The 23458-nt window shown below is 35.1% G+C and overlaps 1 protein-coding gene across 2 annotated transcripts in view; it reads right to left on the minus strand.

The window, feature by feature from the left end:
• Brinp3 (BMP/retinoic acid inducible neural specific 3) overlaps positions 1-23458 on the minus strand; it is a 384777-nt gene that overhangs the window by 121899 nt on the left and 239420 nt on the right. For both annotated transcript variants that reach the window (XM_038349419.1, XM_038349420.1), the window contains 2 exons: positions 19385-19490; positions 13105-13341 (listed from right to left, as the gene is read on the minus strand). In XM_038349419.1, the coding sequence (XP_038205347.1) occupies positions 13105-13341; positions 19385-19490 (343 nt within the window). The remainder of the gene's footprint in view (positions 1-13104; positions 13342-19384; positions 19491-23458) is intronic.

A 23458-nucleotide genomic window follows, 5' to 3' on the forward strand; every position in this document is an offset into this window, starting at 1 on the left:
AAACCGGACTCTCTGAATGTGGCTGACGGTGGAGGAGGACTGAGAAACCAAGGACAACGGCGATGAGCATGAACTCTACAGCATGGACGGGTTCACTGTGAGCCTTGTCAGTTTGGTTTTTCACCTTCATGGACTTAGGGGGAGCTGGGAGGACCTTGGACTTAACATAGTGAAGGGAACCCTGATGGCTCTTTGTCTTGGAGAGGGGTGGAGAGGGGGTATGGGTGGAAGGGAGGGGAGGGAAGGGGGAGGAGGAGGGGAGGAGATGGAAATTTTTAATAAAAAAAATGAGAAAAAAAGAGGTCTCTGCTTATCTTGTTTATGTAACACTTAGTATAATACTTGAATTCTTTGTTTCTTGATAAAACATGTGTTCCAGTAAATTAAGACTTGCAGACAGATTGAAATAACTTCTAAACTGATATCAATTCTATAAAGATATATTTTTTCATGATATAGAATTTAAAAACAATGAGAAACAAAATCATATATGTTTTCTGATGTATTTATATGTTCTATTATCTTATTCTGAGTAGTAATTCAAGACAGTTGATCAAGCTTTCTCATTGAAACAATAAATTACACAAAACCAAAATAAAAGAAGGTAACCATTCAAACTGCATATATGACATTCAAAACAATCTAGACATATGCTCTTTAAAAAGGTTTTCTACATGTGATAATTATCTTTCTGGGTCTGGGTTATCACATATACTTACTCACAAATGGATTTTAAACATAAACCAATGAAAACCAGCCCACAAATCACAATCTCAGAGAATCTAGACAACAATGAGGACCCTAAGAGACATACATAGATCTAATCTACATAGGAGCAGAAAAAGACAACATCTCTTGAGTAAATTGGGAGCATGGAGATGTTGACAGAGAGTTGAAGGGGAGGGGAGAGACAGGGAGAGGAGCAGAGAAAAATGTAGAACTTAATAAAAATCAATAAAAAATTTTCTACAGTACAAATATTGAAAATCTTGTGTGATAGTTATTGTGAGATTCTCATAAAAAATAGATCAAAACAAAAGCACAAGAAACATTTGGCCACACATATGCATTATGCCTGCATTTTACTATTTCTTCAACAGACAATATATATTTTTATCTATAAGGTTTTTGCTCTTTATAGTACACTATACATGGTTCTGTGTAATGAGACAAAACATATAATTCTTTGCTCCACAGAAACATCAAACCCTTCTCAATCTCTTGAAAAGCTAACACAGTTTGAATCGGGACTGAAAGATATCCAGGCCAACTGGAACAGGTATGAGGTATTTGGCAGTAAGATTCAATCTCCTAAACAAGCATCATTGCATAAAACACCTGCTTGGCACTGTCTAGACATTTTACTTCAGATTCAACTGAAAATTAATTGAAGTACAAAATAAAATTTGTTAATGTCAAAGTTGTTATTCATAATATATTAAATACTATACAGTTAAATGCCATCAGTGTGAAAACAATAATCAACCAAACAAAATAGCTTGGATACCAGTTGTTTTTGCTTCTGTCTTTCTTGGAATGGCAAACAGCACTTGGTGTGGATATTATCTAAAAATTAGTGTAGAGCCAAAGAGAAAATCACAATATGTTAAAAATATATTTCTATTAGTCCAAATTAGATTACAGTTTGGTATCTTAAAAAGAGTCATTTTTTCGTGTCCCAACTCTAACTTACCATCTTTTTTTTTAAGGGATTATGTGATTAAACACAAGCAAATAATTGCTACAATGATGTAACTCACAAGAAGGCAACATCGTTTTATGGTAATTTAATGAGTATAGTAATTTCTTTATAGATAATCAGTCTAAATAAAGTTACCATGCAATAACTGAAACTGCTGAAATTTTCAAAGAACAGTGATGTGCTAATGTCCATGTGGCATATTTTTGTCAATAATTCTATAATTTTGCTGTAATTCTGAAGTTCAACAAAGAGAACTAGAGAAAGAAAAAGGTGAAATCAGAAAGAAGGCCAGAGTAATAATCATGTCTAGAATTTTTTTTAAAGTGTATTCTGATTAACATTTAAAATAGGAATGCAAATTGTATACAGATCGATTCTTTTGTATAGGAGTTGTACTCTGTGCAAAATGCCTATGAAGTTTAAAAGGTTAATGAAAAGTGTTCCCAAATGCTCTTCTGGGAAGAATACTGGATAAACTGTACCCAGGAATATTTTCCATTTCTCACCAAGTATTTGGCAAATGACGTTACTGGGACAGGAAAATTATCCTGATGGTAGAGTTCCATAGCAAACACTAGACAATACGGATCTCCTCAGAAGAGGACAGACCTAAAGGGAGATTCTTATTTGCTGACTGAAGTCCTCAGCAAATACTACCATTGGCATTTCAGGACTGACTCTCATTGACTGTGTTGTATGTCTTGTTATTTTCTTCTGAATGGGAGTGTTTCATGTATTTGAGTAGTTAACATGTTGTAGGTCAGTGTGGAAAACCACATGTTAGTTAATGTATGATATCTGGGCTTGGGGATGAGGTTGTCATGCCTTTCATTTCTGTGAATCCAGAATAGATGTTAATTTTATTCTGTTTCTTGTAAACTAAGAATTTAACTTGTTTTACTTGTGGGAATAGAGTTCATTGAATACATGATAATAAAATTGTATACTAAACACATTAAAATTTTAAAGTATATTCAGACATTCTTTCAAGAAAATCAATTAGGGAGGCTTAATTTAGTTTACCCAATAGATTTTTATCAATTGTATTATGTGTAATTTTATAGATAAGGCTGTAATAATAGATGGAAATAGCTTGCTTTTATTCCCCATCTGGAAGGGTGATTTCTTTTCCACATAGAATTATTTTCTCATAGTATGGTCTTGGAATATAAATTAGAATGAAAATCAGAATGATTTACAGGAGAAGATAGAAATAAATATCAATATTAAAAATCCAATGTATATTTATGAAGGAAAGAAACAAGTGCTCTGCGTCAAACATATCAAAACTTTATTTGTACCTGATCTACAAACCTTTTATCTTTGAATCCAAGATTACCTAGATTTCAAATATGTACATACACCACTACTCCTAGTTTTTCCTTGAGTTATTTTCTTTTAATCCTCCAGTCTTTTAGGTTGTTAATGTCCTTTATCAATTCATGATTTTATAGCTGATCTGAACAACAAATCATTTCAAAGTGGCTTAACCCTAAAGAAAATTTATCAGTCATGCCCCCCAGCATTCTACATGCAGATATCAATGAGAAGTAATTCTGTCTTTACTAATGTAGCTAAAGAAGCCTTTATTTAATATCTCTTGTCTTAAGCAATTCATTTTTCACCAGGAGGTGGTAGTAGAGACTTTAGTCCTAGGATACAGAGGAAGAGGTTAGTTTTGACTGTCTCATTGTTGCTGTTCTTGTGTTTTGTTCTTTTTGTTTATGTTGGGGGCTGGCTTGTGTAGCTCAGGCTTGCATCAAACTTGGTATGAGCCCAGAATGACCTTGGGTCATTTTTTCCTGCTTTCACTTCCCAATAGGATTATAAGTCTGTACCACATCTGCTTTTTATATCATGTGACTCAAACTCAAATCATCCTTATTCTATCAAAGCACTCTATTACCCTAATACTATTCTCAGCCTTAAGCACTTTTATAGTTAATACTTTCATTACTCTGTTTTGTTTTCACATCTGCTAATAAAACTTTTGCTAATCCTTTGCACAATTTGGAGAAAATAAAAATCTTTCCTATCTTGGAAAGTTTTAGGGAACATCATGAAGTTACAAGCTACTCAGATTTTCATGTGTGTAGAAAAATATTTTAACCAAGAATAGGGGAATCTTATCATTAGCAGGTGACAATTGGAATCCATATACCATAAACTGGGCAATACTAAGACTATAAAGTATATTCTTGGAGAAAATTGTGATGATTTATTATCATGGAGGAGAATGAATTAGAGTAAGAAAGGTAAATTTTTAAGATAGTTATAACTTCTAAAATACTCTTTGAAATTCAAGTGTTTAAGACCTGAAAAACATCCATATAGTCCATAATCATGTTTTAAATAATTATGTTTCTCATTTATGAAAATCCAGTTGATAACTTAAAGAGATAATAAAAAATATTTTATTTGTTTTGGGGTTATTTGTTATTTTGAGTATTTGGTAAAAATGTTTTCTAATTTAAACTTAAGCAAAATTTAGTTACATATATAAACCTAAACTGTTTGAACTTTCTCTATAAAAGTTGGGAATCTTGGCCTAAATGTGTGAAAGACATTGGCTTTCCATCATTGGGCATATAATTGTTACTTTCATATAATTAAGAATAGCAGATGAATAATATTTAGCTATTGCAAATGTGAGAGTATATATATATAATATATATATATATATATCATTATATATATTATATTATATATTATATATATAATAATAATTAGTATTTTTCCTGTTTTTATAATTCTTTTCATTTTTCATTACTCCTAACACCTGATGTTCTTGCATGCCAAAAATACTATTCTACATGCCTAGTTATCAGGAAATACAAAGAACTGACACACTTTATATTTTATAATGAGCATTACAAACGTCTGTGGTTCACTATATGAAATGTCTGTGGTTCACTATATGAAATTCCCAATGTTGTTATTTTTTACTCAGAATCTTCTGAATTCAAATGAACATTTTCCCGTAATAAAATAGAATAGAAATGCTTTCAGATTTTAGAGTTTGAAAATAAGTACCTCTGCTCTTGAAATTGTCTGGCACCTTTGTTTACAGACTATAACAAGTATATTTTTAAGACATATCTTACAGAACATAATGACCCAAATACATGCATGCTGCTCTAATCTACAGCTTGGATTTTACAAGTGACAGTGGTAAACACAGCCAAATGCACGATCATTTACAAACAAGTTATCTTGACCTGATGAGATACACAACACTTTTTCTTATTTTCTGTGTGGGGTGACTGCAATTAGCAGTTTAAATTGCTGTGCCGTGCACCCTGACATACTTCAAGCTGCTATTGGTACCTGAAAAAAAAAAACTTCTACATTTAAATAATTATATCCATAATTAAAGAAATAAGAACTTCAGTTTCACTGAAGATATGTGTTAATTAGTCACATTTGTTTCATTTTTCAAGTTAAATCAAATCAGCCATTTAAAATCAAACTACAATACCTCCTTATTTTTGTTTGTGTTAATAAAGTGTAAAAGATTTGAATTTCTGCAACATATCATTATAGGATATTATCTCTTGTACTTTTAATATTTTAGGAGAAATTAAATAAAATAATCTACTATCATGCTTTGATGAAAATGCGTTTGATTATTTAATTTCATTTTGGTTGAGAAAACAACAATAAGATATACAAGTGCAGTTTTTAAATGGTTGTCTAGGGAATTACTTTTGAGGTAGTTTTTTATCACATTTCTTCTCTAGAAATTTCATACATCAATCTGGGACATTCCCCACATTCTTTCACCTACCTCTTACATACTCCTCCCATATTATGTACTACCTCCAAGTCTTTTTTCTCACATTCTTGTCTGTTTTGTCTTGGTTCTGTTTTTGTTTGTTTGTTTAGTTTTTACCTATTGAGCTTAACCATGGAGGTTTCCATAGCTTTAGGATTTGAACTATTTATTTTATTTGTATAATCACAGATCAGTTCCCAGTTTGAAGACTTGTGAACTGATCTGTGATTATACAAATAAAAACAACAGGGTCTCTCCCCCAGAAACCACCAATAGCCTTACATTTCATCATAGTTCAGTTTCAGCCTAGAAAGACCCTCCCTCCATGCAGGCAATCCTCCTGTTGTGAGATCATGACTACTGTGACTCTGTCATGACTAGAAGGAATCCTTTTACCGTTCCTCTCCTGTCTTCTAGCTCTTACACTATCTCAGCACTACATGAGGGAGAAAGTCAGGAACGTGAGGGGTGCGTTCACTCATGGAGACTGTGGGACAGAACTAAAGGGAGATCACCAACTCCAGTTGGAATGGGACTGATGGATCATGCGACCAAACCCGTCTCTCTGAATGTGGCCAACAGTGGGGGCTGACTGAGAAGCAAAGGATAATGGCGCTGGGCTCTGATTCTTCTGCATGGACGGGCTCTGTGGGAGCCTTCTCAGCTTGGTCGATCACCTTCCTGGACCTGGGGGGAGTTGGGAGGACCTTGGACTTAGCATAGAGTGGGGAACCCTGATGGCTCCTTGGCCTTGAGAGGGAGGGAGGGGAGGTATGGGTGGAGGGAAGGGGAGGGAAGGGGGAGAAGGAGGGGAGGGAAGGGGGAGGAGGAGCGGAGGGAGGGGGGAGGAGGAGGGAAGGAGATGGAAATTTTTAAATATAAAAAAAATAAACCATGAGGAAAAAAATATATATATATTTTTAGACATTATATCTATTTTAACCCTGAATCGTGTTTGTATAACTCCTCCATTACTAGATACTAACATACACTTCACACATGGTTGCCATATGCCTGCCTTCTTTTGTGTATTCCAACCTCACACATTCCCATGCCTGTAGGTGTTATTAACCTGTACTTTGGTCTACTAATTATTCCAAAACTGCTTTGGAAACAAATATTGTTTTATTAGTTTCTAATAACCCATTTTGATGTTCCTAATCAAAATTTGATTCTAAATAACTGGTGAATATTTTCCTATATTTGTCTTATGCTCTGCTCTTTATTTCTTGCTGCCACTTTCATGACGGCAAGCAGAGAGACCTTAGGTATTTGTTTCAGGGTTTTGATTATCAATTTTCATTGTCTTCTTCCATTTGTAAACTACATCTTACCTGGAACATAAAGTGTATCTTTTCATGATGTATTGTGATGTGATAGGACTTATGTATATTTCATGATATTGAGATTATCTGTGTCTCTAAATTTCCAGTTCTTCATGATGAAAAACTTGAAACCTCATCTTCTACTGTCTAGTATAATATTAGAAAGAGCACACCAGAACTTCTAACCAATCCTGAGTATGCCCTCCTTAAGCTTTCTTCTTCCTTTCTCTCACCTGTTCCTTTCAACTCATCAAAATCTTTCTTTAGATTTTACATGTGAATATGATCATATAGAAGTTGGTTTTCTGTGCTTTAGTTATTTCTCTAATCATAATGATATCCATTTTTGCTTGTATTGAAAATGATAGAGTTTCATTATCTTAATACAGTGTAGTAGGACTCTGTTATTTTATATTCTTCATTCTTTAATAAGTTGGTGGACATTGGAAGCTTCTATTTCACCAAATTAATTTTGGTATACACAGAGGTATACTATTGTTTATTTTATATGCTAATTATTTATCCTTTGACTATACGATCAGTACTGACATTTCTCAGCTATGTGGAACACCCATTTTTAAGCTTTGAAGGAACTGCCATCTTGCCTTCTGTAATTACAGTGCTATTTAATATAGTCACTGGATGCAAAAGTTCACTGCACATATTTTTCCAGATAACATTAGCTATTCTTATTAGGGTGAAATACTTTATTGAGACTTTAGTTTTCCTTACCGTCATGATTAGAAAATCTAAATATTATTGAAAATATTTTGTCCATTTATATGTCTATTTTGAAAAATATGGTTTAGGGCAATTTCCAAATGGTGAAGAGACACTTAAGGTCATGTTCAACTTCTTTAGCAATCAGGAAAATTCAAATCAAAACAACTTTGAGATACCATCTTACAACTGTCAGAATGGCAAAAATCAAATACACCGTTGATAGCCTATGCTGGAGAGGATGTGGAGTAAGGGGAACACTCATCCATTGCTGGTGGGAATGCAAACTTGTGCAACCACTTTGGAAATCAGTGTGGCAGTTTCTCGGGAAATTTGGAATCAACCTTCCTCAGGATCCAACAATACCACTCTTGGGAATATACCCAAGAGATGCCCAATCATACTACAAAAGCATTTGTTCAACTATGTTCATAGCAGCATTATTTGTAATAGCAAGAACCTGGAAACAACCTAAATGCCCCCCAATGGAAGAATGGATAAAGAAAGTGTGGAATATATACACATTAGAGTACTACTCAGTGCTAAAAATCAATGACATCTTGAATTTTGCATGCAAATGGATGGAAATAGAAAACACTATCCTGAGTGAGATAACCCAGAACCAAAAACATGAATATGGTATGTACTCACTCATTTGTGGACTCTAGCCATAAACCAAGATCATTAAGCCCATAATTCACAAGCCCATAGAAGTCAAATAACAAGGTGAACCCAAGGAAAACCATATATAGATCCTCCTGGAAATTGGAAGCAAACAAGATTGCAGGGCAAAAGCAGTGAGCATGGGGGTAGGGGTAGGGTTGGGGTGAGTTTGGGAGAAGGAGAGAGGGGTAGAGGGAAGGAAGAAGGGAAGGACTGGCAGGAGTTTGGGGAAGTGGGAGGGTGGAGATGGGGGAAGAGAGGATATAGGAGAAGGGAAGAAGATACTTACAATAAGGGATCCATTTTAGGGTTGGCAAGAGACTTGGATCTAGAGGGCATCCCAGGTGTCCACGGGATGTCCCCAGCTAGGTCCTTGGACAGCAGAAGAGAAGGTGCCTGAGCTGTCTTTGCCCCACTATCATGCTGATGATTATCTCGAATATGATTATCACCATAGAACCTTCGTCAGGCAATGGATGGAGATATATACAGAGGCTTTCATCAGAGCAAGGGACCGAGCTCCCAAGGTCCAGTTGAAGAGCAGAAGGATGAAGAGTTGAAGATGAGTAAGGAAGTCAGGACGGCAGGGGTTGGTCCACCAACTGAGGCAGTGTCCCTGTTCTAATGGGAGCTCCTCAAATCCAGATGGACCCCCTCTGAATGAGCATGTGATCAAACCAGTCTCTTTGTGGCTGACAACGGGGGCTGACTGAAAAGCCATTGATAAAGGCACTGGGATGTGTTTTTATTGCATGTTCTGGCTTTTTGAGACCCTAGCCTATATGGATGCACAGCTCCCTAGGCCTGGATGTAGGGGGGGGGGGGGCTTGGACTTCCCACAGGGCAGGATTCCAGGCCCTCCCTCAAGCAGGGTGGGAGAGAGAGGAGGGGCTGTGGAGGAGCTGGAGGGAATTGGGAAGAGGGGAGGAAGTGTAAATAATTGAATGGAAAACTAAAATGTTTTAAAAAATCTTTATTTTTTTCTACTTTAAGCTTTTAAAATTCCTTAAATCTGAATCTTATCTCTTTTCCATATAATTGTCTAATATTTTCTTCGTTTCTTTAAGGTATATCTCTAATATTAATTCCTTCATTTAAACTATAAATATTGCTTATTTTGCTGTTACCATATTTATGCATATTTGTTTTTAATTTCCTTGCTTTAGGGGTGGTATTAAAATATTTTTCTATTTAAATCATACCTCCTATGTCATTTTCTAATATTTTTTGTACTTTTATAGTACTTTAAGCATTCAAAACATGAGTAATACTGAGTTTCAGACTCATGTCTTTTTAAAATTTTGAATATCCAGTAAATTAGGTGCAATTAACAGAACACACAACACTCAATAAGAATAATAAAGCAAGAAAAAAACAGGACACACAGAACTAGAAAAGAACAAATCAGACTATCACAGTTTTGCAGTGGCCAGATCATTTATTTATTTATTCATCTATTTACATATTTTTGTTATGATGATAAATGTGCATAGTTTATGCAATTTCCACTCCATACTCTCCTTCCAACTACCCTTGTGCTTGACCACTCTTTCTCAAATTCAAGACATATTCTTCTTTAATTACTATTATTGAATGCACAAACACACAATATGTATGCACTCATAGAGAGAATATATATGTGTGTGTGTGTATGTATGTCTATATATGTATATGTATATGTATATATATTCCCATATATATATTCATATGTCCAACTACAAAACTACAAATAAAATCTACTTTTAAGCTTTGAAGCAACTGCCACCTTGCATTTCTTGTGTGGCTTTCCAGTTTCCTGAGTGAACTGAGTGTTTTCTACATGAATGTATGCTTAGGGCTGACTTCTTGGGCTTCAATAGCCAATCAGCAGCCATTTCCTGAAGAAGACTATTATCTCAGTAACCATTAATTGCCTAAAGCTTGTCATCTATGAATGGGACCTTATGAGATTGCTGGAAGATCAAAAGGTGTTGTCATTGTGCAGGTCTGGTTTAGACAGCCATATTTTTAAGATTTTGTGGCTAAATTTGTCTGCCATATATAGAACATACACATGCACATACATTCATGACAAATACCTAAAGAAACCTGAGTAAAGAGAAAGAAGCATACTACTATAGGACTTACAAAGGTATTGGAAATCTGAAATAAGCAATAAAATACAGAATTAATAAAGTAGAAAAAATGGCCCTGTTGAACAGAAAAGAAAGCTTAGAAATACACATACCCACTCTCTGTGTGTCTCCCTCTGTCTCTCTGTCTCTCTGTCTCTCTCTCTCTCATGTGTGTGTGTGTGTTTCTGTGAGTGTTCATGTGAAGTTAACTGGCATCTATGGGTTGTCATATCTTAATGCTGTGCATTTTGGTAAGTCAAGAAAGTACAAGTAAAATTTTATATCTGTCAAACAAGTTTTAGAAACTATTTTCATCATCAATAAGCCACCATTCCATTACTTAACATCCTCTATTTTCAATAACCACTATAATAGTGAATTATTTTAAAATCCCTAATTTCAGACTGAAAGTTGTAAACATGCTTTGACTCATACTTCTCCTTTTGAGAGAACCCTACACCATATTTAATTTCAAATCTTCTATTTGCTATTTCAGAATCCCATTGCATAAGATTTAATTTTAATAATCCAGATTTATTAATTCGACTATCTAGCCATCAAATTTTATAACTGGATTAAATATAGGAAAATAATATAAAGACTTACTACCTGCTTTGCATTCCCAATATAATCATAGCAACCTAACTGGACCATAACATATATTCAGGTTATTTTCCCAGGAGTAGAAAGGTTTTCCAGGGCAAGGAAGGCCTCTCTGGTTTGAAATCTGCCAAGAGTTGATAAATATGCCCCAAGGAAACACACTTGCAGAAAATCAGAGTGTTCATTCATCATTCTCTCTAACATTTTCTATCCTTGTCTTTGCTGTTAAGTCTTCTAACATATTTTTGTTGCTTTTTATATTACATTTCGCTATAAGTTGAAAAATTATCATTATGATATATAATTTAGGGTTAAGACAAATAGAACTAATGTGCAGTAACTAGATCAAACTGAGTAACATATCCATGACCCCTCACAGCTATTTAAACATTTCTATATCTTAAAATTAGGAGTTTTCTTCAGTAATTTTCAATTACACAACGTAATGTTATTACTATAGTCAAAACTACAATAACTCTCAAATATGTTTTTGTGATTAACTGAAGCTTTATCACAATAAACTATCATTTTGAATTCAATGTCCAGTGTCTGCTTCACCATCATTCTTTATTCTGATAAAAATAATAAACTTACATGTATTGACTCTCTCCAATACTATGTGTGAGTATGTGTTTGTGTGTAATGTCATGCTTGACTTACTTGTTTGTTAGTTATGCCTAACACATTTTAACTGAATTATACCATTCACTATTCATTAGATTTCTGTATGGCTTGCTTTAGTATACATTATAATACATGGTTTAAATAATGCTTTACTTTGAAGAATATCTTAATTTTGCATGGTGTAATTTTGGCAATTTTAAAATGTATATTTCTAAAGCTGATTTACATAATTATGGGCTATGTAGTTACTAAGAAAGTGTTTGAAAATATTATATACAGGCTTTCATAAATATTTAAAAATAAGAGAAAATGACTCAACCATTAACATAAAATGGTTTTAAATATGATTAAAACAGGTGGTCAGTTAAAGTGCATAGACATGATAGTCATGTGAATTTGAAATCCCCAAAACCATGCTGGAAATATTTTCCTGAATTGAAACCCAAGGGCTTCTAGAGGTTTGCAGAGAAACATCAAGAGCTACACATGATAATCTGATGTTTGAAATGTCAATACATTTTCTTTTTTATTGTTATTGCACTATACATTTTTCCTTCTCTCCCCGCTCTTTCTCTCCTCTTTCTTTCTACCTTCTCCCATGTGTAAAAAGAGACTGTTTTCCCAACACCTGTGACCCCCACACTCCCAATTTACTCAGGAAATGTTGTTTTTTTTCTCCTTACTATTTAGATCCATGTATGTCTCTTAGGAGACACTTTGTTGTCTTGGTTTTCTGGGGTTGTGTTTTTTCTTTGTTTTATGTCTAAAAGCCTCTTATGAGTACATATATATAAGATTTGTCTTTCTGGGTCTGTATTACATCACTCTTGAGTGATGATTTTTTCTAAACCCATCCATTTGCCTAAAATTTGAAGATACTTTTATTATTTTTTTACAACTGAGTAGTACTTCATGGTGTAAATGTATCATATTTTATTTATCCATTCTTCAGTATGAGGAATCTAGTTTGTTTTCAGGTTCTGGCCATTAAAAATAATGTTGCTATGAACATAGCTGACCACATGTCCTGGACTATGAATGAATTTTCTTTGGGTAAATACGCAAAAGTGATATTGCTAGATCTTGAGGTAGATTGTTTTCTATTTTCTGAGAAATTCTCTTACAGTATTTCCAAAGCGGCTCTGGAAGTTTGCACTCCTACCAGTAATAGAGAGGTTTCATCTTACCCCACATTCTCTATGGCATAAGCTTTCATCAGTGTTTTGGATCTTGGCTCTTCTGATAGGTGTAAGATGTAATGTCAGAGTTGTTTTGATAAATTATCTGATAAATTTATCAGAGAAATGCAAATCAAGACAATAACATTTCTTAATAACTGACTAATGCTTCATCCCAAGAGTAGGCTGTACTCCAACAATAGCACATAAGCAACACACAAAATGCCAATACCCTTATAAAACACTAAGTGGGCAATAACAAGATCAATATAAATATCTACTTTAAAGATTAAGAAAAAGAAAAACCTTTCCAACTAGGAAAGAAGTATAAATCCAATGAGGTAATGAAGTTCTTTAATCATACTGAGATTTTTTTTTTTTAGTAAAATTTCTATCTTACCTGAATCTTCAAAGTCACTGTTGTAGGCTTTCCATGTTTCGGTTATTCGAAGAAGATTCTCTTCCATGGCTTGAATGTCCATGGAGGGGCAGTTGCATTCTGGGAACTTTGGACCACAGTGGCACCAGCAGTCATTATCCTTGCAGATAAACTCCCCCTCTGAATTACAAGCAATGTAGCTCAATGCTGCCTGCACAAAACGCTCCTGAAGATAGTCGGGAAGGAGAACTTGAAGCCCTTGAAAGACAAATAAAGTGATCAAGTTTGAAGCACCACAGTGCAGCAAGCACTTGTTTACAATGCCTAGTAGAGACAGCAAATGCTAGTCTTTTAAGAAACAAGTTTATCACTATTCAAAACTATTATTAGGAAAATCATCTTTATAATTTCAATGCACTAAGACTGCATGAATACAGAATCACAGAATTTATGGAAATCATTAGTATTTTACACTTTTAATAACACTTTTTATATACTGTGGCTCCTTGATGTAATTAATTAGAGCATTTAATTATGATTTAAAAAACTTATACTAAGCCCACATATTTGAAGACACAAGCTCACTGTTTTTTGCCTCTTGATTTCAAGTCTTCCATTTCATTTTTATACTACCACTCTGCACAAATGGATACTATAATAATGTCTGTCTTTTATGAGTTTGGCAAGGTTGACAGGGCAGACAACAACACAGTACACCAAGAATGCCTACCCAATATGATTCTATTGTTTAGGAGCAAGCACAAAACTGCATAGAAAGGAGCAGATGGGCTGACGTAGTTAATTCACAATCCATTTCTTTGCTTGTGTAAGCCATTCCTACTGATATATTTCATTATTTTCTTAGATGCCACCTTGACAGTCACTAGTTATTTAGGGAAGTACTATTTGAAATAGACTTTAAAAGAAATGTTTGAAATTTAATATATTTTTAATGTTATTTTTAATAAATTTTAAATTTAATAATTGTTCATTTAATATAGTTTCTGAAAAATACAGTTTTATATCCAACATTTAAAAATACATAACAAAGGTGCCTAGGTCAGTTGTCATCAGAGAGGCATCAGCAGCAACACCAAATGGGAGCAGATGCAGATATACACAGCAAGCAAGCACTAGGTGGAGTCAGGGGAACCCTGCAGAAGAGAGGGACAACTGCTTGTAAGTTCCAGAAGGGTTAAGGGCACTAAGAGACTATTGCTTACAGAATCTAAGCAAGGTTTATAGGGTCCCAGAGACTGAAGTGACAAACACGGACCTTGGATATGTTTGAGCTAGGTTCTCTGCATGAAGTTTGTGTGGCTTGGTGTTCATGTGGAACTTTTAACAGTGTGGGGAGGGATTATCCCTGCCTCTGGCATGCTTTTTCTTTTCCCTCCTACTGGCTTGCCTTGTTCAGCCTTGATATGGAGGTTTTTCGGCTAGTTTTATTGTTATGACATGTTCAGTTGATATATCTGGGAGGCCAGCTCCTTTCTAAAGAAAAACGGAGGACTGGATCTGAAGGAGAAGAGATGTGGGGTGACCTGGAAATTGGGGAGAGAGGGAAAACTGCAGTCAGAATGTAATGTATGAGAGAAGAATTGAAAAAATAAAACAAAGCAAAAAAAAAAAATAACAGTGAAATACTCTAACAAAGTCTCTCATGATGGCACATGGTTGTCTTCTGTGGGATAATCCTTTTATGTGATGAGAATATATATTACTCTCATTAGTTCATAATAAAGCTGATTGGAATTCTAGCAAGGCAAAATAAGGCTAGGAGGGAAAGTTAAACGGAAAACACAGAAAGGAGGAAGGGTGGAGTCAGGGAGACAGAAGCCAGCTGCAAGGGAAGCAAGATGCTAGAGAACAGGTAAATCCACAAGTCATGTGTCAAAATATAGACTAATAGAAATGGGTTAAAAGTTGTAAGAGCTAGCTAATAATAATCCTGATCTAAAGGTCAAGTATTTTGTAATTAATACAAGCTTCAGAGTGATTATTTGGGATCTGGCTGTCAGGACAAAAAAAAAAGTTCCATCTCTGCTTAATTTTTGACCCCAGCAAATTTGTTCCACCCTCTGAGGGGAAGAGGCTGGAAGATGGAAGATACGAAATTCTAGGTCATCCTAACAGGATAATGGGATGGAATTCATTCTGAGCTATTTGAGACCCATCTTGGAAAGAAAGAAAAATGAAGAAAGTAAGCAAAAAAGGAAGGAATGGAAGAGAGAGAGAGAGAGAGAGAGAGAGAGAGAGAGAGAGAGAGAGAGAGAGAGAGAGAGAGAGAGAGATGGGAAGGAAGGAAGGAAGGAAGGAAGGAAGGAAGGAAGGAAAAGAGGGAGAGAGGGCTAAAGACAATGGTTAATAATTAAAATGCTCAATATACATGTCCCCACCAGCAAGCCCCCACATATGCTCACACATTAAGACATATGTGGACCAATATACACATGAATGAACATACATAAAACCATAGACACCATGTGTACATACATATAAAGGAGAAAATCAAGAAAGAAAGAAATAGTAAAAATAAATTATAATATATGAAAAATTGTGTCAGCACTAAATAGTTCTTTACTACTTACTAAATTTCACTATATTTGCATTTCTTTTGTAACAAAATGAAACCATTACTTGTCCTTGAATTTACCTATGAGCCTGAGTTAATGAAAATCAAGTATTAATATTCAGGGTAAAATAAATTTCACAAGTACATTGATATCTGCATTTACATCCTTGTATCTTTTAAAAATACCATATATTTGTCAGTATGTGTATTCTACATACTTGATTATTTAGAATAGTTTTTCAATTTTTCAATTTAAATTTAAATAGAAATATTTATTGGATGGTTTATTTAAAATACTATTTCTTGATACACTATGAATGTGAAAATGGTTGACATGATACTCTCCTATCATTATCAGTATAGTTAATAAAAGTAAAATTGCTTTAGTAAGGTAATAGAATATAAATTAACAACTACTGTGTATTGATACTTGTAATTTATGAAACATTGCTAATTGGGTCATTAATTTTATTAGCATTATCAAAGCAACAAAACAGTTCACTAAGGACAACATTTGACCATTTAAGTGACACATGAATAACTTTCAACATCATGGAGTTAATTTTTCATGTCAAATGATGATCATTGACAAATATCACACATAAATCAATGAGAGTTAAAATATTTCACATAGTGTTATTTCAGCATGCATGGAATATAGGAAGGCTGATCAAGAAAAATAGCTTGGAGTCTGTTAATAGGCTTTCTATATGAGAAAGAATTCGATATACCACAACTGAATTTAAATGATATTTAACCACTTAGAGTACTCTGGTGCTATTCTTTGAAAGAGTATATGGAGGAACATGATACAATTTGGCTCAATGAAATACATCAGTTGGCAGCAGCTAGTACATATTTGCAAAAAAATATTATCAACTGCAAGGGGAGGAAAGCCCGCATTGACACTTCCGCCTATCTGCAATGTCTAAAAGCCACACCAATGACTGTAAAGGCCAGGGATCCACAAGCTTGAAGTACAGCCATTTAGAATCAACGGCTCCTGAACTCACTGCCTTCTCAAGGAAAAAGAATTCATGCTTGGTACTGTAAACCTATACAGCTACACCATGTCTGAGAAGAGAATCTATTATCTCTGCCCCCCCCCCCCTTAAAAAAGTATAACTCCATTTACATTTTGAATGTCTATCATTATGACCACAGATAAGTGTAGTTTTCACAACTCTTCAAAGAAACTTGTTTTTGTAGTAGATGGACATGATTAGAGAAAGTCACAACTGGTCAAAATGAAGAGAAAACTGACCTGAGGTACAAAGGGAAATTGCAAGAGTCAGAGGATCAGGAAGTCTGCTGATAGAGTTTCCTGTTTATGATAGGAAACTTGAACAAATAAAATCTCACCAATAAAGTTGCCTAAACACTAGAATAGTGTAACACTGGAATGCCAACACGGAAGGAGAAAAACTCAAAAGTCCCCTGCATGAGAAGAGTTAAAAATCTGTGGCTATTGAAAGAGAAAGAATCAATCTTCAGCAGAAGTCATCAGTTGCTAGGTAAATAGTCCCAAGCAGTCATCCCTAAACATGTATACATATAGGTAACATTGCGTTAACCCAGCACGTTATATTTATAGAGTTACATACTAATGCAAATATATAAAAAATAATAATTAATGAAAAGGTTAGCGTGTTTCAAAGGGAGTGATGGGAAGTAGTGGGGCAGAAAAAATGTGAATATGCTACAGGTAACAACATTTTAAAATATGAACATAAAATATGAGCATTGGGACCTGCCTTCAAGAGACGACGAGTTCAAGTATAGTTCAAGTATATACATATACAAAAATTTCTCTGAACTCAAACCCTATTCCATGATCCCTGAATTTTTATTCTATTACTGCATAGTTAATTACATTCAAGCTTCGTTACTAAAACTACCTGAAAATGTAAATTTTATCAAGAAATTTAAAGTGCATTTTGTAATATATTATTGATGTGGGAGTCCCCTCTGTGTACTGTGATTACCATTAATGAATAAAGAAACTGCCTTGGCCTGTTGATAGAGCAGAACTTAGGTAGGCTGGGAGAACTGAACTGAATGCTGGGAGAAAGAAGAGCAGAATCATGGGTTGCCACGGAGTCACAGCTCGAAGTAGACCTGCTGAAACTTTGTTGGTAAGCCTTGACCTCGTGGTGATATACAGATGAACAGAAATGGCTTAAATTAATATAAGAGTTAGCCAATAAGAAGCTAGAGATAATGGGCCAAGCAGTGATTTAGTTAATAGAGTTTCTGTGTGAGTATTTCAGTTGTGGGTAGCCAGGACGAATAAGTAGGCCCTCCTTGTAACATATTATGAGCTTAATTATATGTTATATTACACAATACATAATTACATAATATAAAAACTTTAGAATGAAAATATTTAAACTAGAAATCTTTCCAGTATAATCTCATTTAAAAACTACTCATAAGTAATTTGGGAAAATTAAGTTTATTATAAATATTATGAATGATTTTCAAAACAATTGTAAACTCTTTATCGAGTTTCTTTTTATGTTTTATTTAGATATTTTTACATAAATTTCATTACTTCCCTTAAGTTTATTTGATTATTTTTATTTGTTCGTTTAGAGTCATTTATTTGATATGTGATGCTTACATAATAAATAACACCACTAATGCTCTATTTTATATATGTCATATATGTGTGTGTGTATGTGTGTGTACATAAATATCAACCATAAACTGCCCATGTAGATGGTGGGAACTGTACCTGGTTGTTCTGGAAGTATAGCAAGTGCTTCTCATTCTGCAGGCCTAATATGTGATATTGCTGACAGGAAAATATTTAAGTATTTGAAGTAAATTTACTGTGACTGTGGATAATAATTAGTATTTTTTACAAATACATGTAAGTTATGATAAGTTTCATTCTGAAGGGTTTTTGTGTTGTTCTTGTTATTCCTTAACAGTGTTTTTTTTTTTTATTAATTTCGATGCCTTTGTTTTGGTTTTCAAATCAAATTCTACTTTGGAAGTCACTTCTCTTCAACAAGAGTAAAAGTGTATAAGATAGCATGCGCAGAAAAACTAAATCAGTACCTGCTTTTTCTAATAACATTCAAAATCAAACAATCAAAATTCCAATGACAAAAACCAATCCACTTGAATTGCTTAGAAGCATAATGCAAACCAAAAATACTGTTGCCCTTATACCTATAACTGGCACACACATCTGTCTGTACCCATCTACTAAACTACATATCTAACAAATTGTGAAAAGACAAAAAAATAAACACACACACACACTACTCTCAATGTAAGATTTAATTATTAGTTGTACTACTTAATTTATGAAGAAAAATATACTCATGTTTTTTTCATTTTTTCTAGACCATTAAGATATTTTAAAATTGATGCATTAACTTTGTCAATAACTTTAAATACCTAGTACATTTACACCATGTTTTTTTAGGATTTATTATTATTTTTAATCACATATCAATGTGTATGTCTGCATATAATTATGTGCACAAGAGGTCAGGTGCCAAGAAGGACAGAGTTTCAGAGACTCTGGATCAATATTTACAGAGAGTGATAAGCATGTAGAAACTCAACTCAAGTTCTCTATAAAAGCATCAAGTGCCTTTGGACCATCTCATCAGTGGCAAATGACTTATTTTTCAAAAATATAAAAGGGATGAAGACTGGATAGTATATCAGCTAGGCTAATAAATAATTATTAAAATTTTACCTACATACCTTGCAACTGAATTTTATTCTCAGGACTTTGAACCAGAACAGAGCTGACAGAATCTAGGTTGTCATAGTTACTGCAGCCAAGAGGACCCGTCCGGGTTTCTGTAACCTGATAAACAAAACATCAACTTTATTACATAAATCAGACTTCCACAATGTTCTTTCTGTTGAGTATGCTTTTCTCATACTACAATATTAAGTGTTTGGTGGTAAATATCACTGACAATTCTGAGATGTAAAAGATAGCATCAAGAGGTCCTTCAAAGCACAAAGATGAGAAAGAATCATGTCTCCAGCTGATTTTCTTCTTTGGAATCAGGCGTAAATCTAATACATATAAAGATTATTTTTTTCAAAAAAAAATTGAAACAAACATATAATCACTCTGTTTCCAAAGCAATAAGAGGGCCATACTCCTCAAAGCTGTTAGAAAAACATTTGCTTATATAATAATTACTTGTGTTTCCATTTGTAAATCAGTTACTTCCCAAGACACTCTCTAAAACTGACCATCAGTTTTATTACATGAAAGGCAAATATAGACACTATTATGAGTGCAGCAACTTCCAAACTGTTTACCTTTCATCTGCACAGCAAGCATGATGTGTCCCTGCTCAGTAATCATCTTAATTTTAAGACTTTACTGCTTGCATGGCCCTCTTCCAACCAAGTTTTTGAAAAGTTCTCCTTTCTCTATTTGGCAAATTTCTTTTTTTAATGCTTAATATTAACCTCACACAGACAGTCACACTAAGAAGCCCTTGGTGTACCCCAATGAACACTCTTTGTTACTTACTCTCTCTGGATATGTGGATTGTAGCCTAACTATCCTCTTTTTAATACCTAAGATCCACTTTTGAGTGAGTATGCTCCTGGATGGATACAAAAGAGGAGGGGATTTGGGTGTGGGAGGTGGAATGGGGGAGATGAAGTGAGAAGGGATGATAGTGTGGGAGGCTGCAGCCAGGGTAGAAAATAAATAGATAAATAAAAGACATAACTCTGAATAAAATCCAATTTTTTTAAAATTTAAAAATAAAATTTCTTTGTTCTAAAACCAGAGTTTAGATTAGAATTGTGGAATTTCATATTGTGGACACACATTGATAAAAATCTACTGTTATGTGTATAACTTTATCATCACTTTAACAAAATATAATTCATTGTTAATACTAATTTCTAGATAAAATTATATTTAAAATTACTTTCTAAATAAAATTATATTGACGGTGGATCTCTGCTCTGCTTCCATCAGTTACTGGATGTAGATTCTACTGACATCAGTTAGGGTAGGCACCCATCTCATTAGAGAATGCTAGTTCAGGAACCCTCTCCACATAGCTGAGGTCATACTTGTGGATTCCTGGGAATTTCACTAACAGCAGGTTTCTCCCTAACCCCCACTTACTCCCTCTGTCAAGACATCTCTTTTATTGCTTTTTTTTTTCTCGCCCTCCCCCAACTCATCAATGCTGGTTCCCTCATATTCCCAGAACCCATCCCTTCCCCTTTGATACTCCCTACCCTCACTTTACCCAGGGAATCTCTAGTTCTCTTCCCAGGGTGTTCCATGAGTCTCTCTTAGTGTCCTCCTAGTTAGGTAGATTCTCTGGGGATTTAAATCTAGCAGCCACTTATGAGTGAGTACATATCATGTGTGTCTTTATGGTTTGAGGTTACCTCCCTCAGGATGTTTTTTCAAGTTTCATTCATTTTCCTAGGTAGGGCTCCTAAAGGCCAGTCAATGAGAGAGGGGAGTTATATGAACAAGGGGTTTCAAGGTCATGATAGAGAAACTCACGGAGACAGTTGACTTGAGCAGCTCACCAACTCTAGACCAACAGCTGCTGAGTCTGGATGGGACTGAAATAAGCCCTCTGAGCTGTGAGTGAAAGCTGTATGGTTTGGCTATGTTCGTAGGGCATCTAGTAGTGGGAACAGGATCAATCCCTGGTTTATGAGCTGACTTTTTGGAACCCGTTCCCTACCGTGAGATGCCTTTTTCAGCCTTGATGCAGGGAGGATGGTGAAATTACTGAGAGGGCCGACGAATCACAATACAAACAAAAAACCCACATTTAGAGTTTATTAACAGAGAAGGGAGTAGTAAGAGGGGAGTACTCAGGCCTGTCTGAAACATGGTAGAGGAGGAGAGTGTGGAGCAGGCATGTCCAGCTTTTAAAGGCCATCTAGCACATGTGCACAGGGGATTACTTAGAAGCTTCACTCATAGATCACATGACCAGGCTGCACTTAGACAACATAGGACTTGAGTACCCTCGGTGGTAAGTTGCCTAAGTGCTTGATGGTGAGTGTGGGGCCATAGCCCATGGATCTCAGAAGTGCCAGCCCTTGGAGTGGCTAAGCATTCTGCCATAATACTGGGAAGTTTTGTTGGTGCAACCGATAACAGAGGGGATTGGTCCTCACTCCACTTGATGTGCCAGGCTTTGTTGACTCTCCATGGGAGGTCTTACCCTTTCTCAGGATTCTATGAGGGGGTGAGCTGGGTAGGGATTCAGGAGAGAAGGGGAATTGTGGTTGAGATGTAAAGTGAGTAGGAATTTCAAAAAAATAAAAAAGAAACAATTTTAAATTATGTTATACTGATGGACAAATTTTATATGTCTTCTTAAGTTTGGAATTAGGATTAGTGCTCATGCATATTTAAATTTTAATATAATAATAAAATAGATATAAATAAAATTGAAACTTCAAATTATTAAACAAATTTTTCCACATAATCCCTTGCCCCACCGAAGACAGAATATGTAATATGATCATCTGATTTTTTGATCATCAGTTGAAATATGGAAGTCTAATGTGGATTTCTATTATAAGAAATATATTATTCTTGGATTGGAAGGTTGGAGCAGCAGTACATCAACCTGCCGTGTGCTCAGTGGCCTAGGGAGGGTAAGTTGTGAGGCTATGCAACATGTAGCATGGTAGATGGAGCTTCACAAGCTGTGAGACGTACAGCTGAACCTGCTCAAAATTTTTCCTGTGGAGAACTTGCTGGGTGAATATGATAAGTGTGTATTTGATTCAGTCCCTGAGTGTTTATGTGGATTTCGCTTACATTATCATATTATTTCTGTTGAAGCTACAAAAACAGAGCAAACTTCCAAAAAATCTTACAGGTACTTTCTGATTTTTCCTTTCAACTCTTTCTCTGCTGTTTTTGTTTCTAAAGTTCTAGAATTTTACAGAGTTCAAATCTATTTCTAAATCAAAGAAATATTGTAATTCCAGGAAAAAATCATACAGGATTGTGTTTGCTTAGATTAATTGAAATGTGTGCAATTAATTAGCTGGGAATGAATTATCATTGCTATTAAAACCATGCAGTATAAAATAATTAACTAATTAATAATACATACGTAGTTTAAGAAAAAATCTTTTTTTTTTTTTTTTTTTTTTCTCATGGTTTATTTTTTTTTATATTTAAAAATTTCCATCTCCTTCCCTCCTCCTCCCCCCTCCCTCCCCTCCTTCTCCCCTTTCTCTCCCCTCCTTCTCCCCCTTCCCTCCCCTCCCCTCCACCCATACCTCCCCTCCCTCCCTCTCAAGGCCAAGGAGCCATCCGGGTTCCCCACTCTATGCTAAGACCAAGGTCCTCCCAACTCCCTCCAGGTCCAGGAAGGTGATCGACCAAGCTGAGAGGACAGAACTTCCCCAAATGGTTATAGACTATCTAATATAAAACCCAACAAAAGTCTTGAGAAATCCCTTTCTGAGTTGTTGTTTAGTATTTTTCAAGAGATTTGAAAATAAAATAAATAAAATAAAATAATTCTTGACCATTGCCCTTGGTTCCCACCTAGAATTTGGAGTGGAATCCCTATGGCTTAAGGCATTATGACTTTGAACTTGCAATCTTGAGAACTTAAGCACAATTTGACCTGAGAGTCTCCTACTTTTGGATGCTCACCTTCCTAGACCTGGATGGAGGGGGGAGGACCTTGGACTTCCCACAGGGCAGGGAACCCTGACTGCTGTTTGGGCTGGAGAGGGAGGGGAAGGGGGAGTGGGGGGAGGGGAAGGGAGATGGGAGAAAGGAAGGAGGTGAAAATT

The sequence above is a fragment of the Arvicola amphibius genome, chromosome 12, assembly GCF_903992535.2.
Source record: "Arvicola amphibius chromosome 12, mArvAmp1.2, whole genome shotgun sequence".
NCBI classification, from domain to species: Eukaryota; Metazoa; Chordata; class Mammalia; order Rodentia; family Cricetidae; genus Arvicola; species Arvicola amphibius.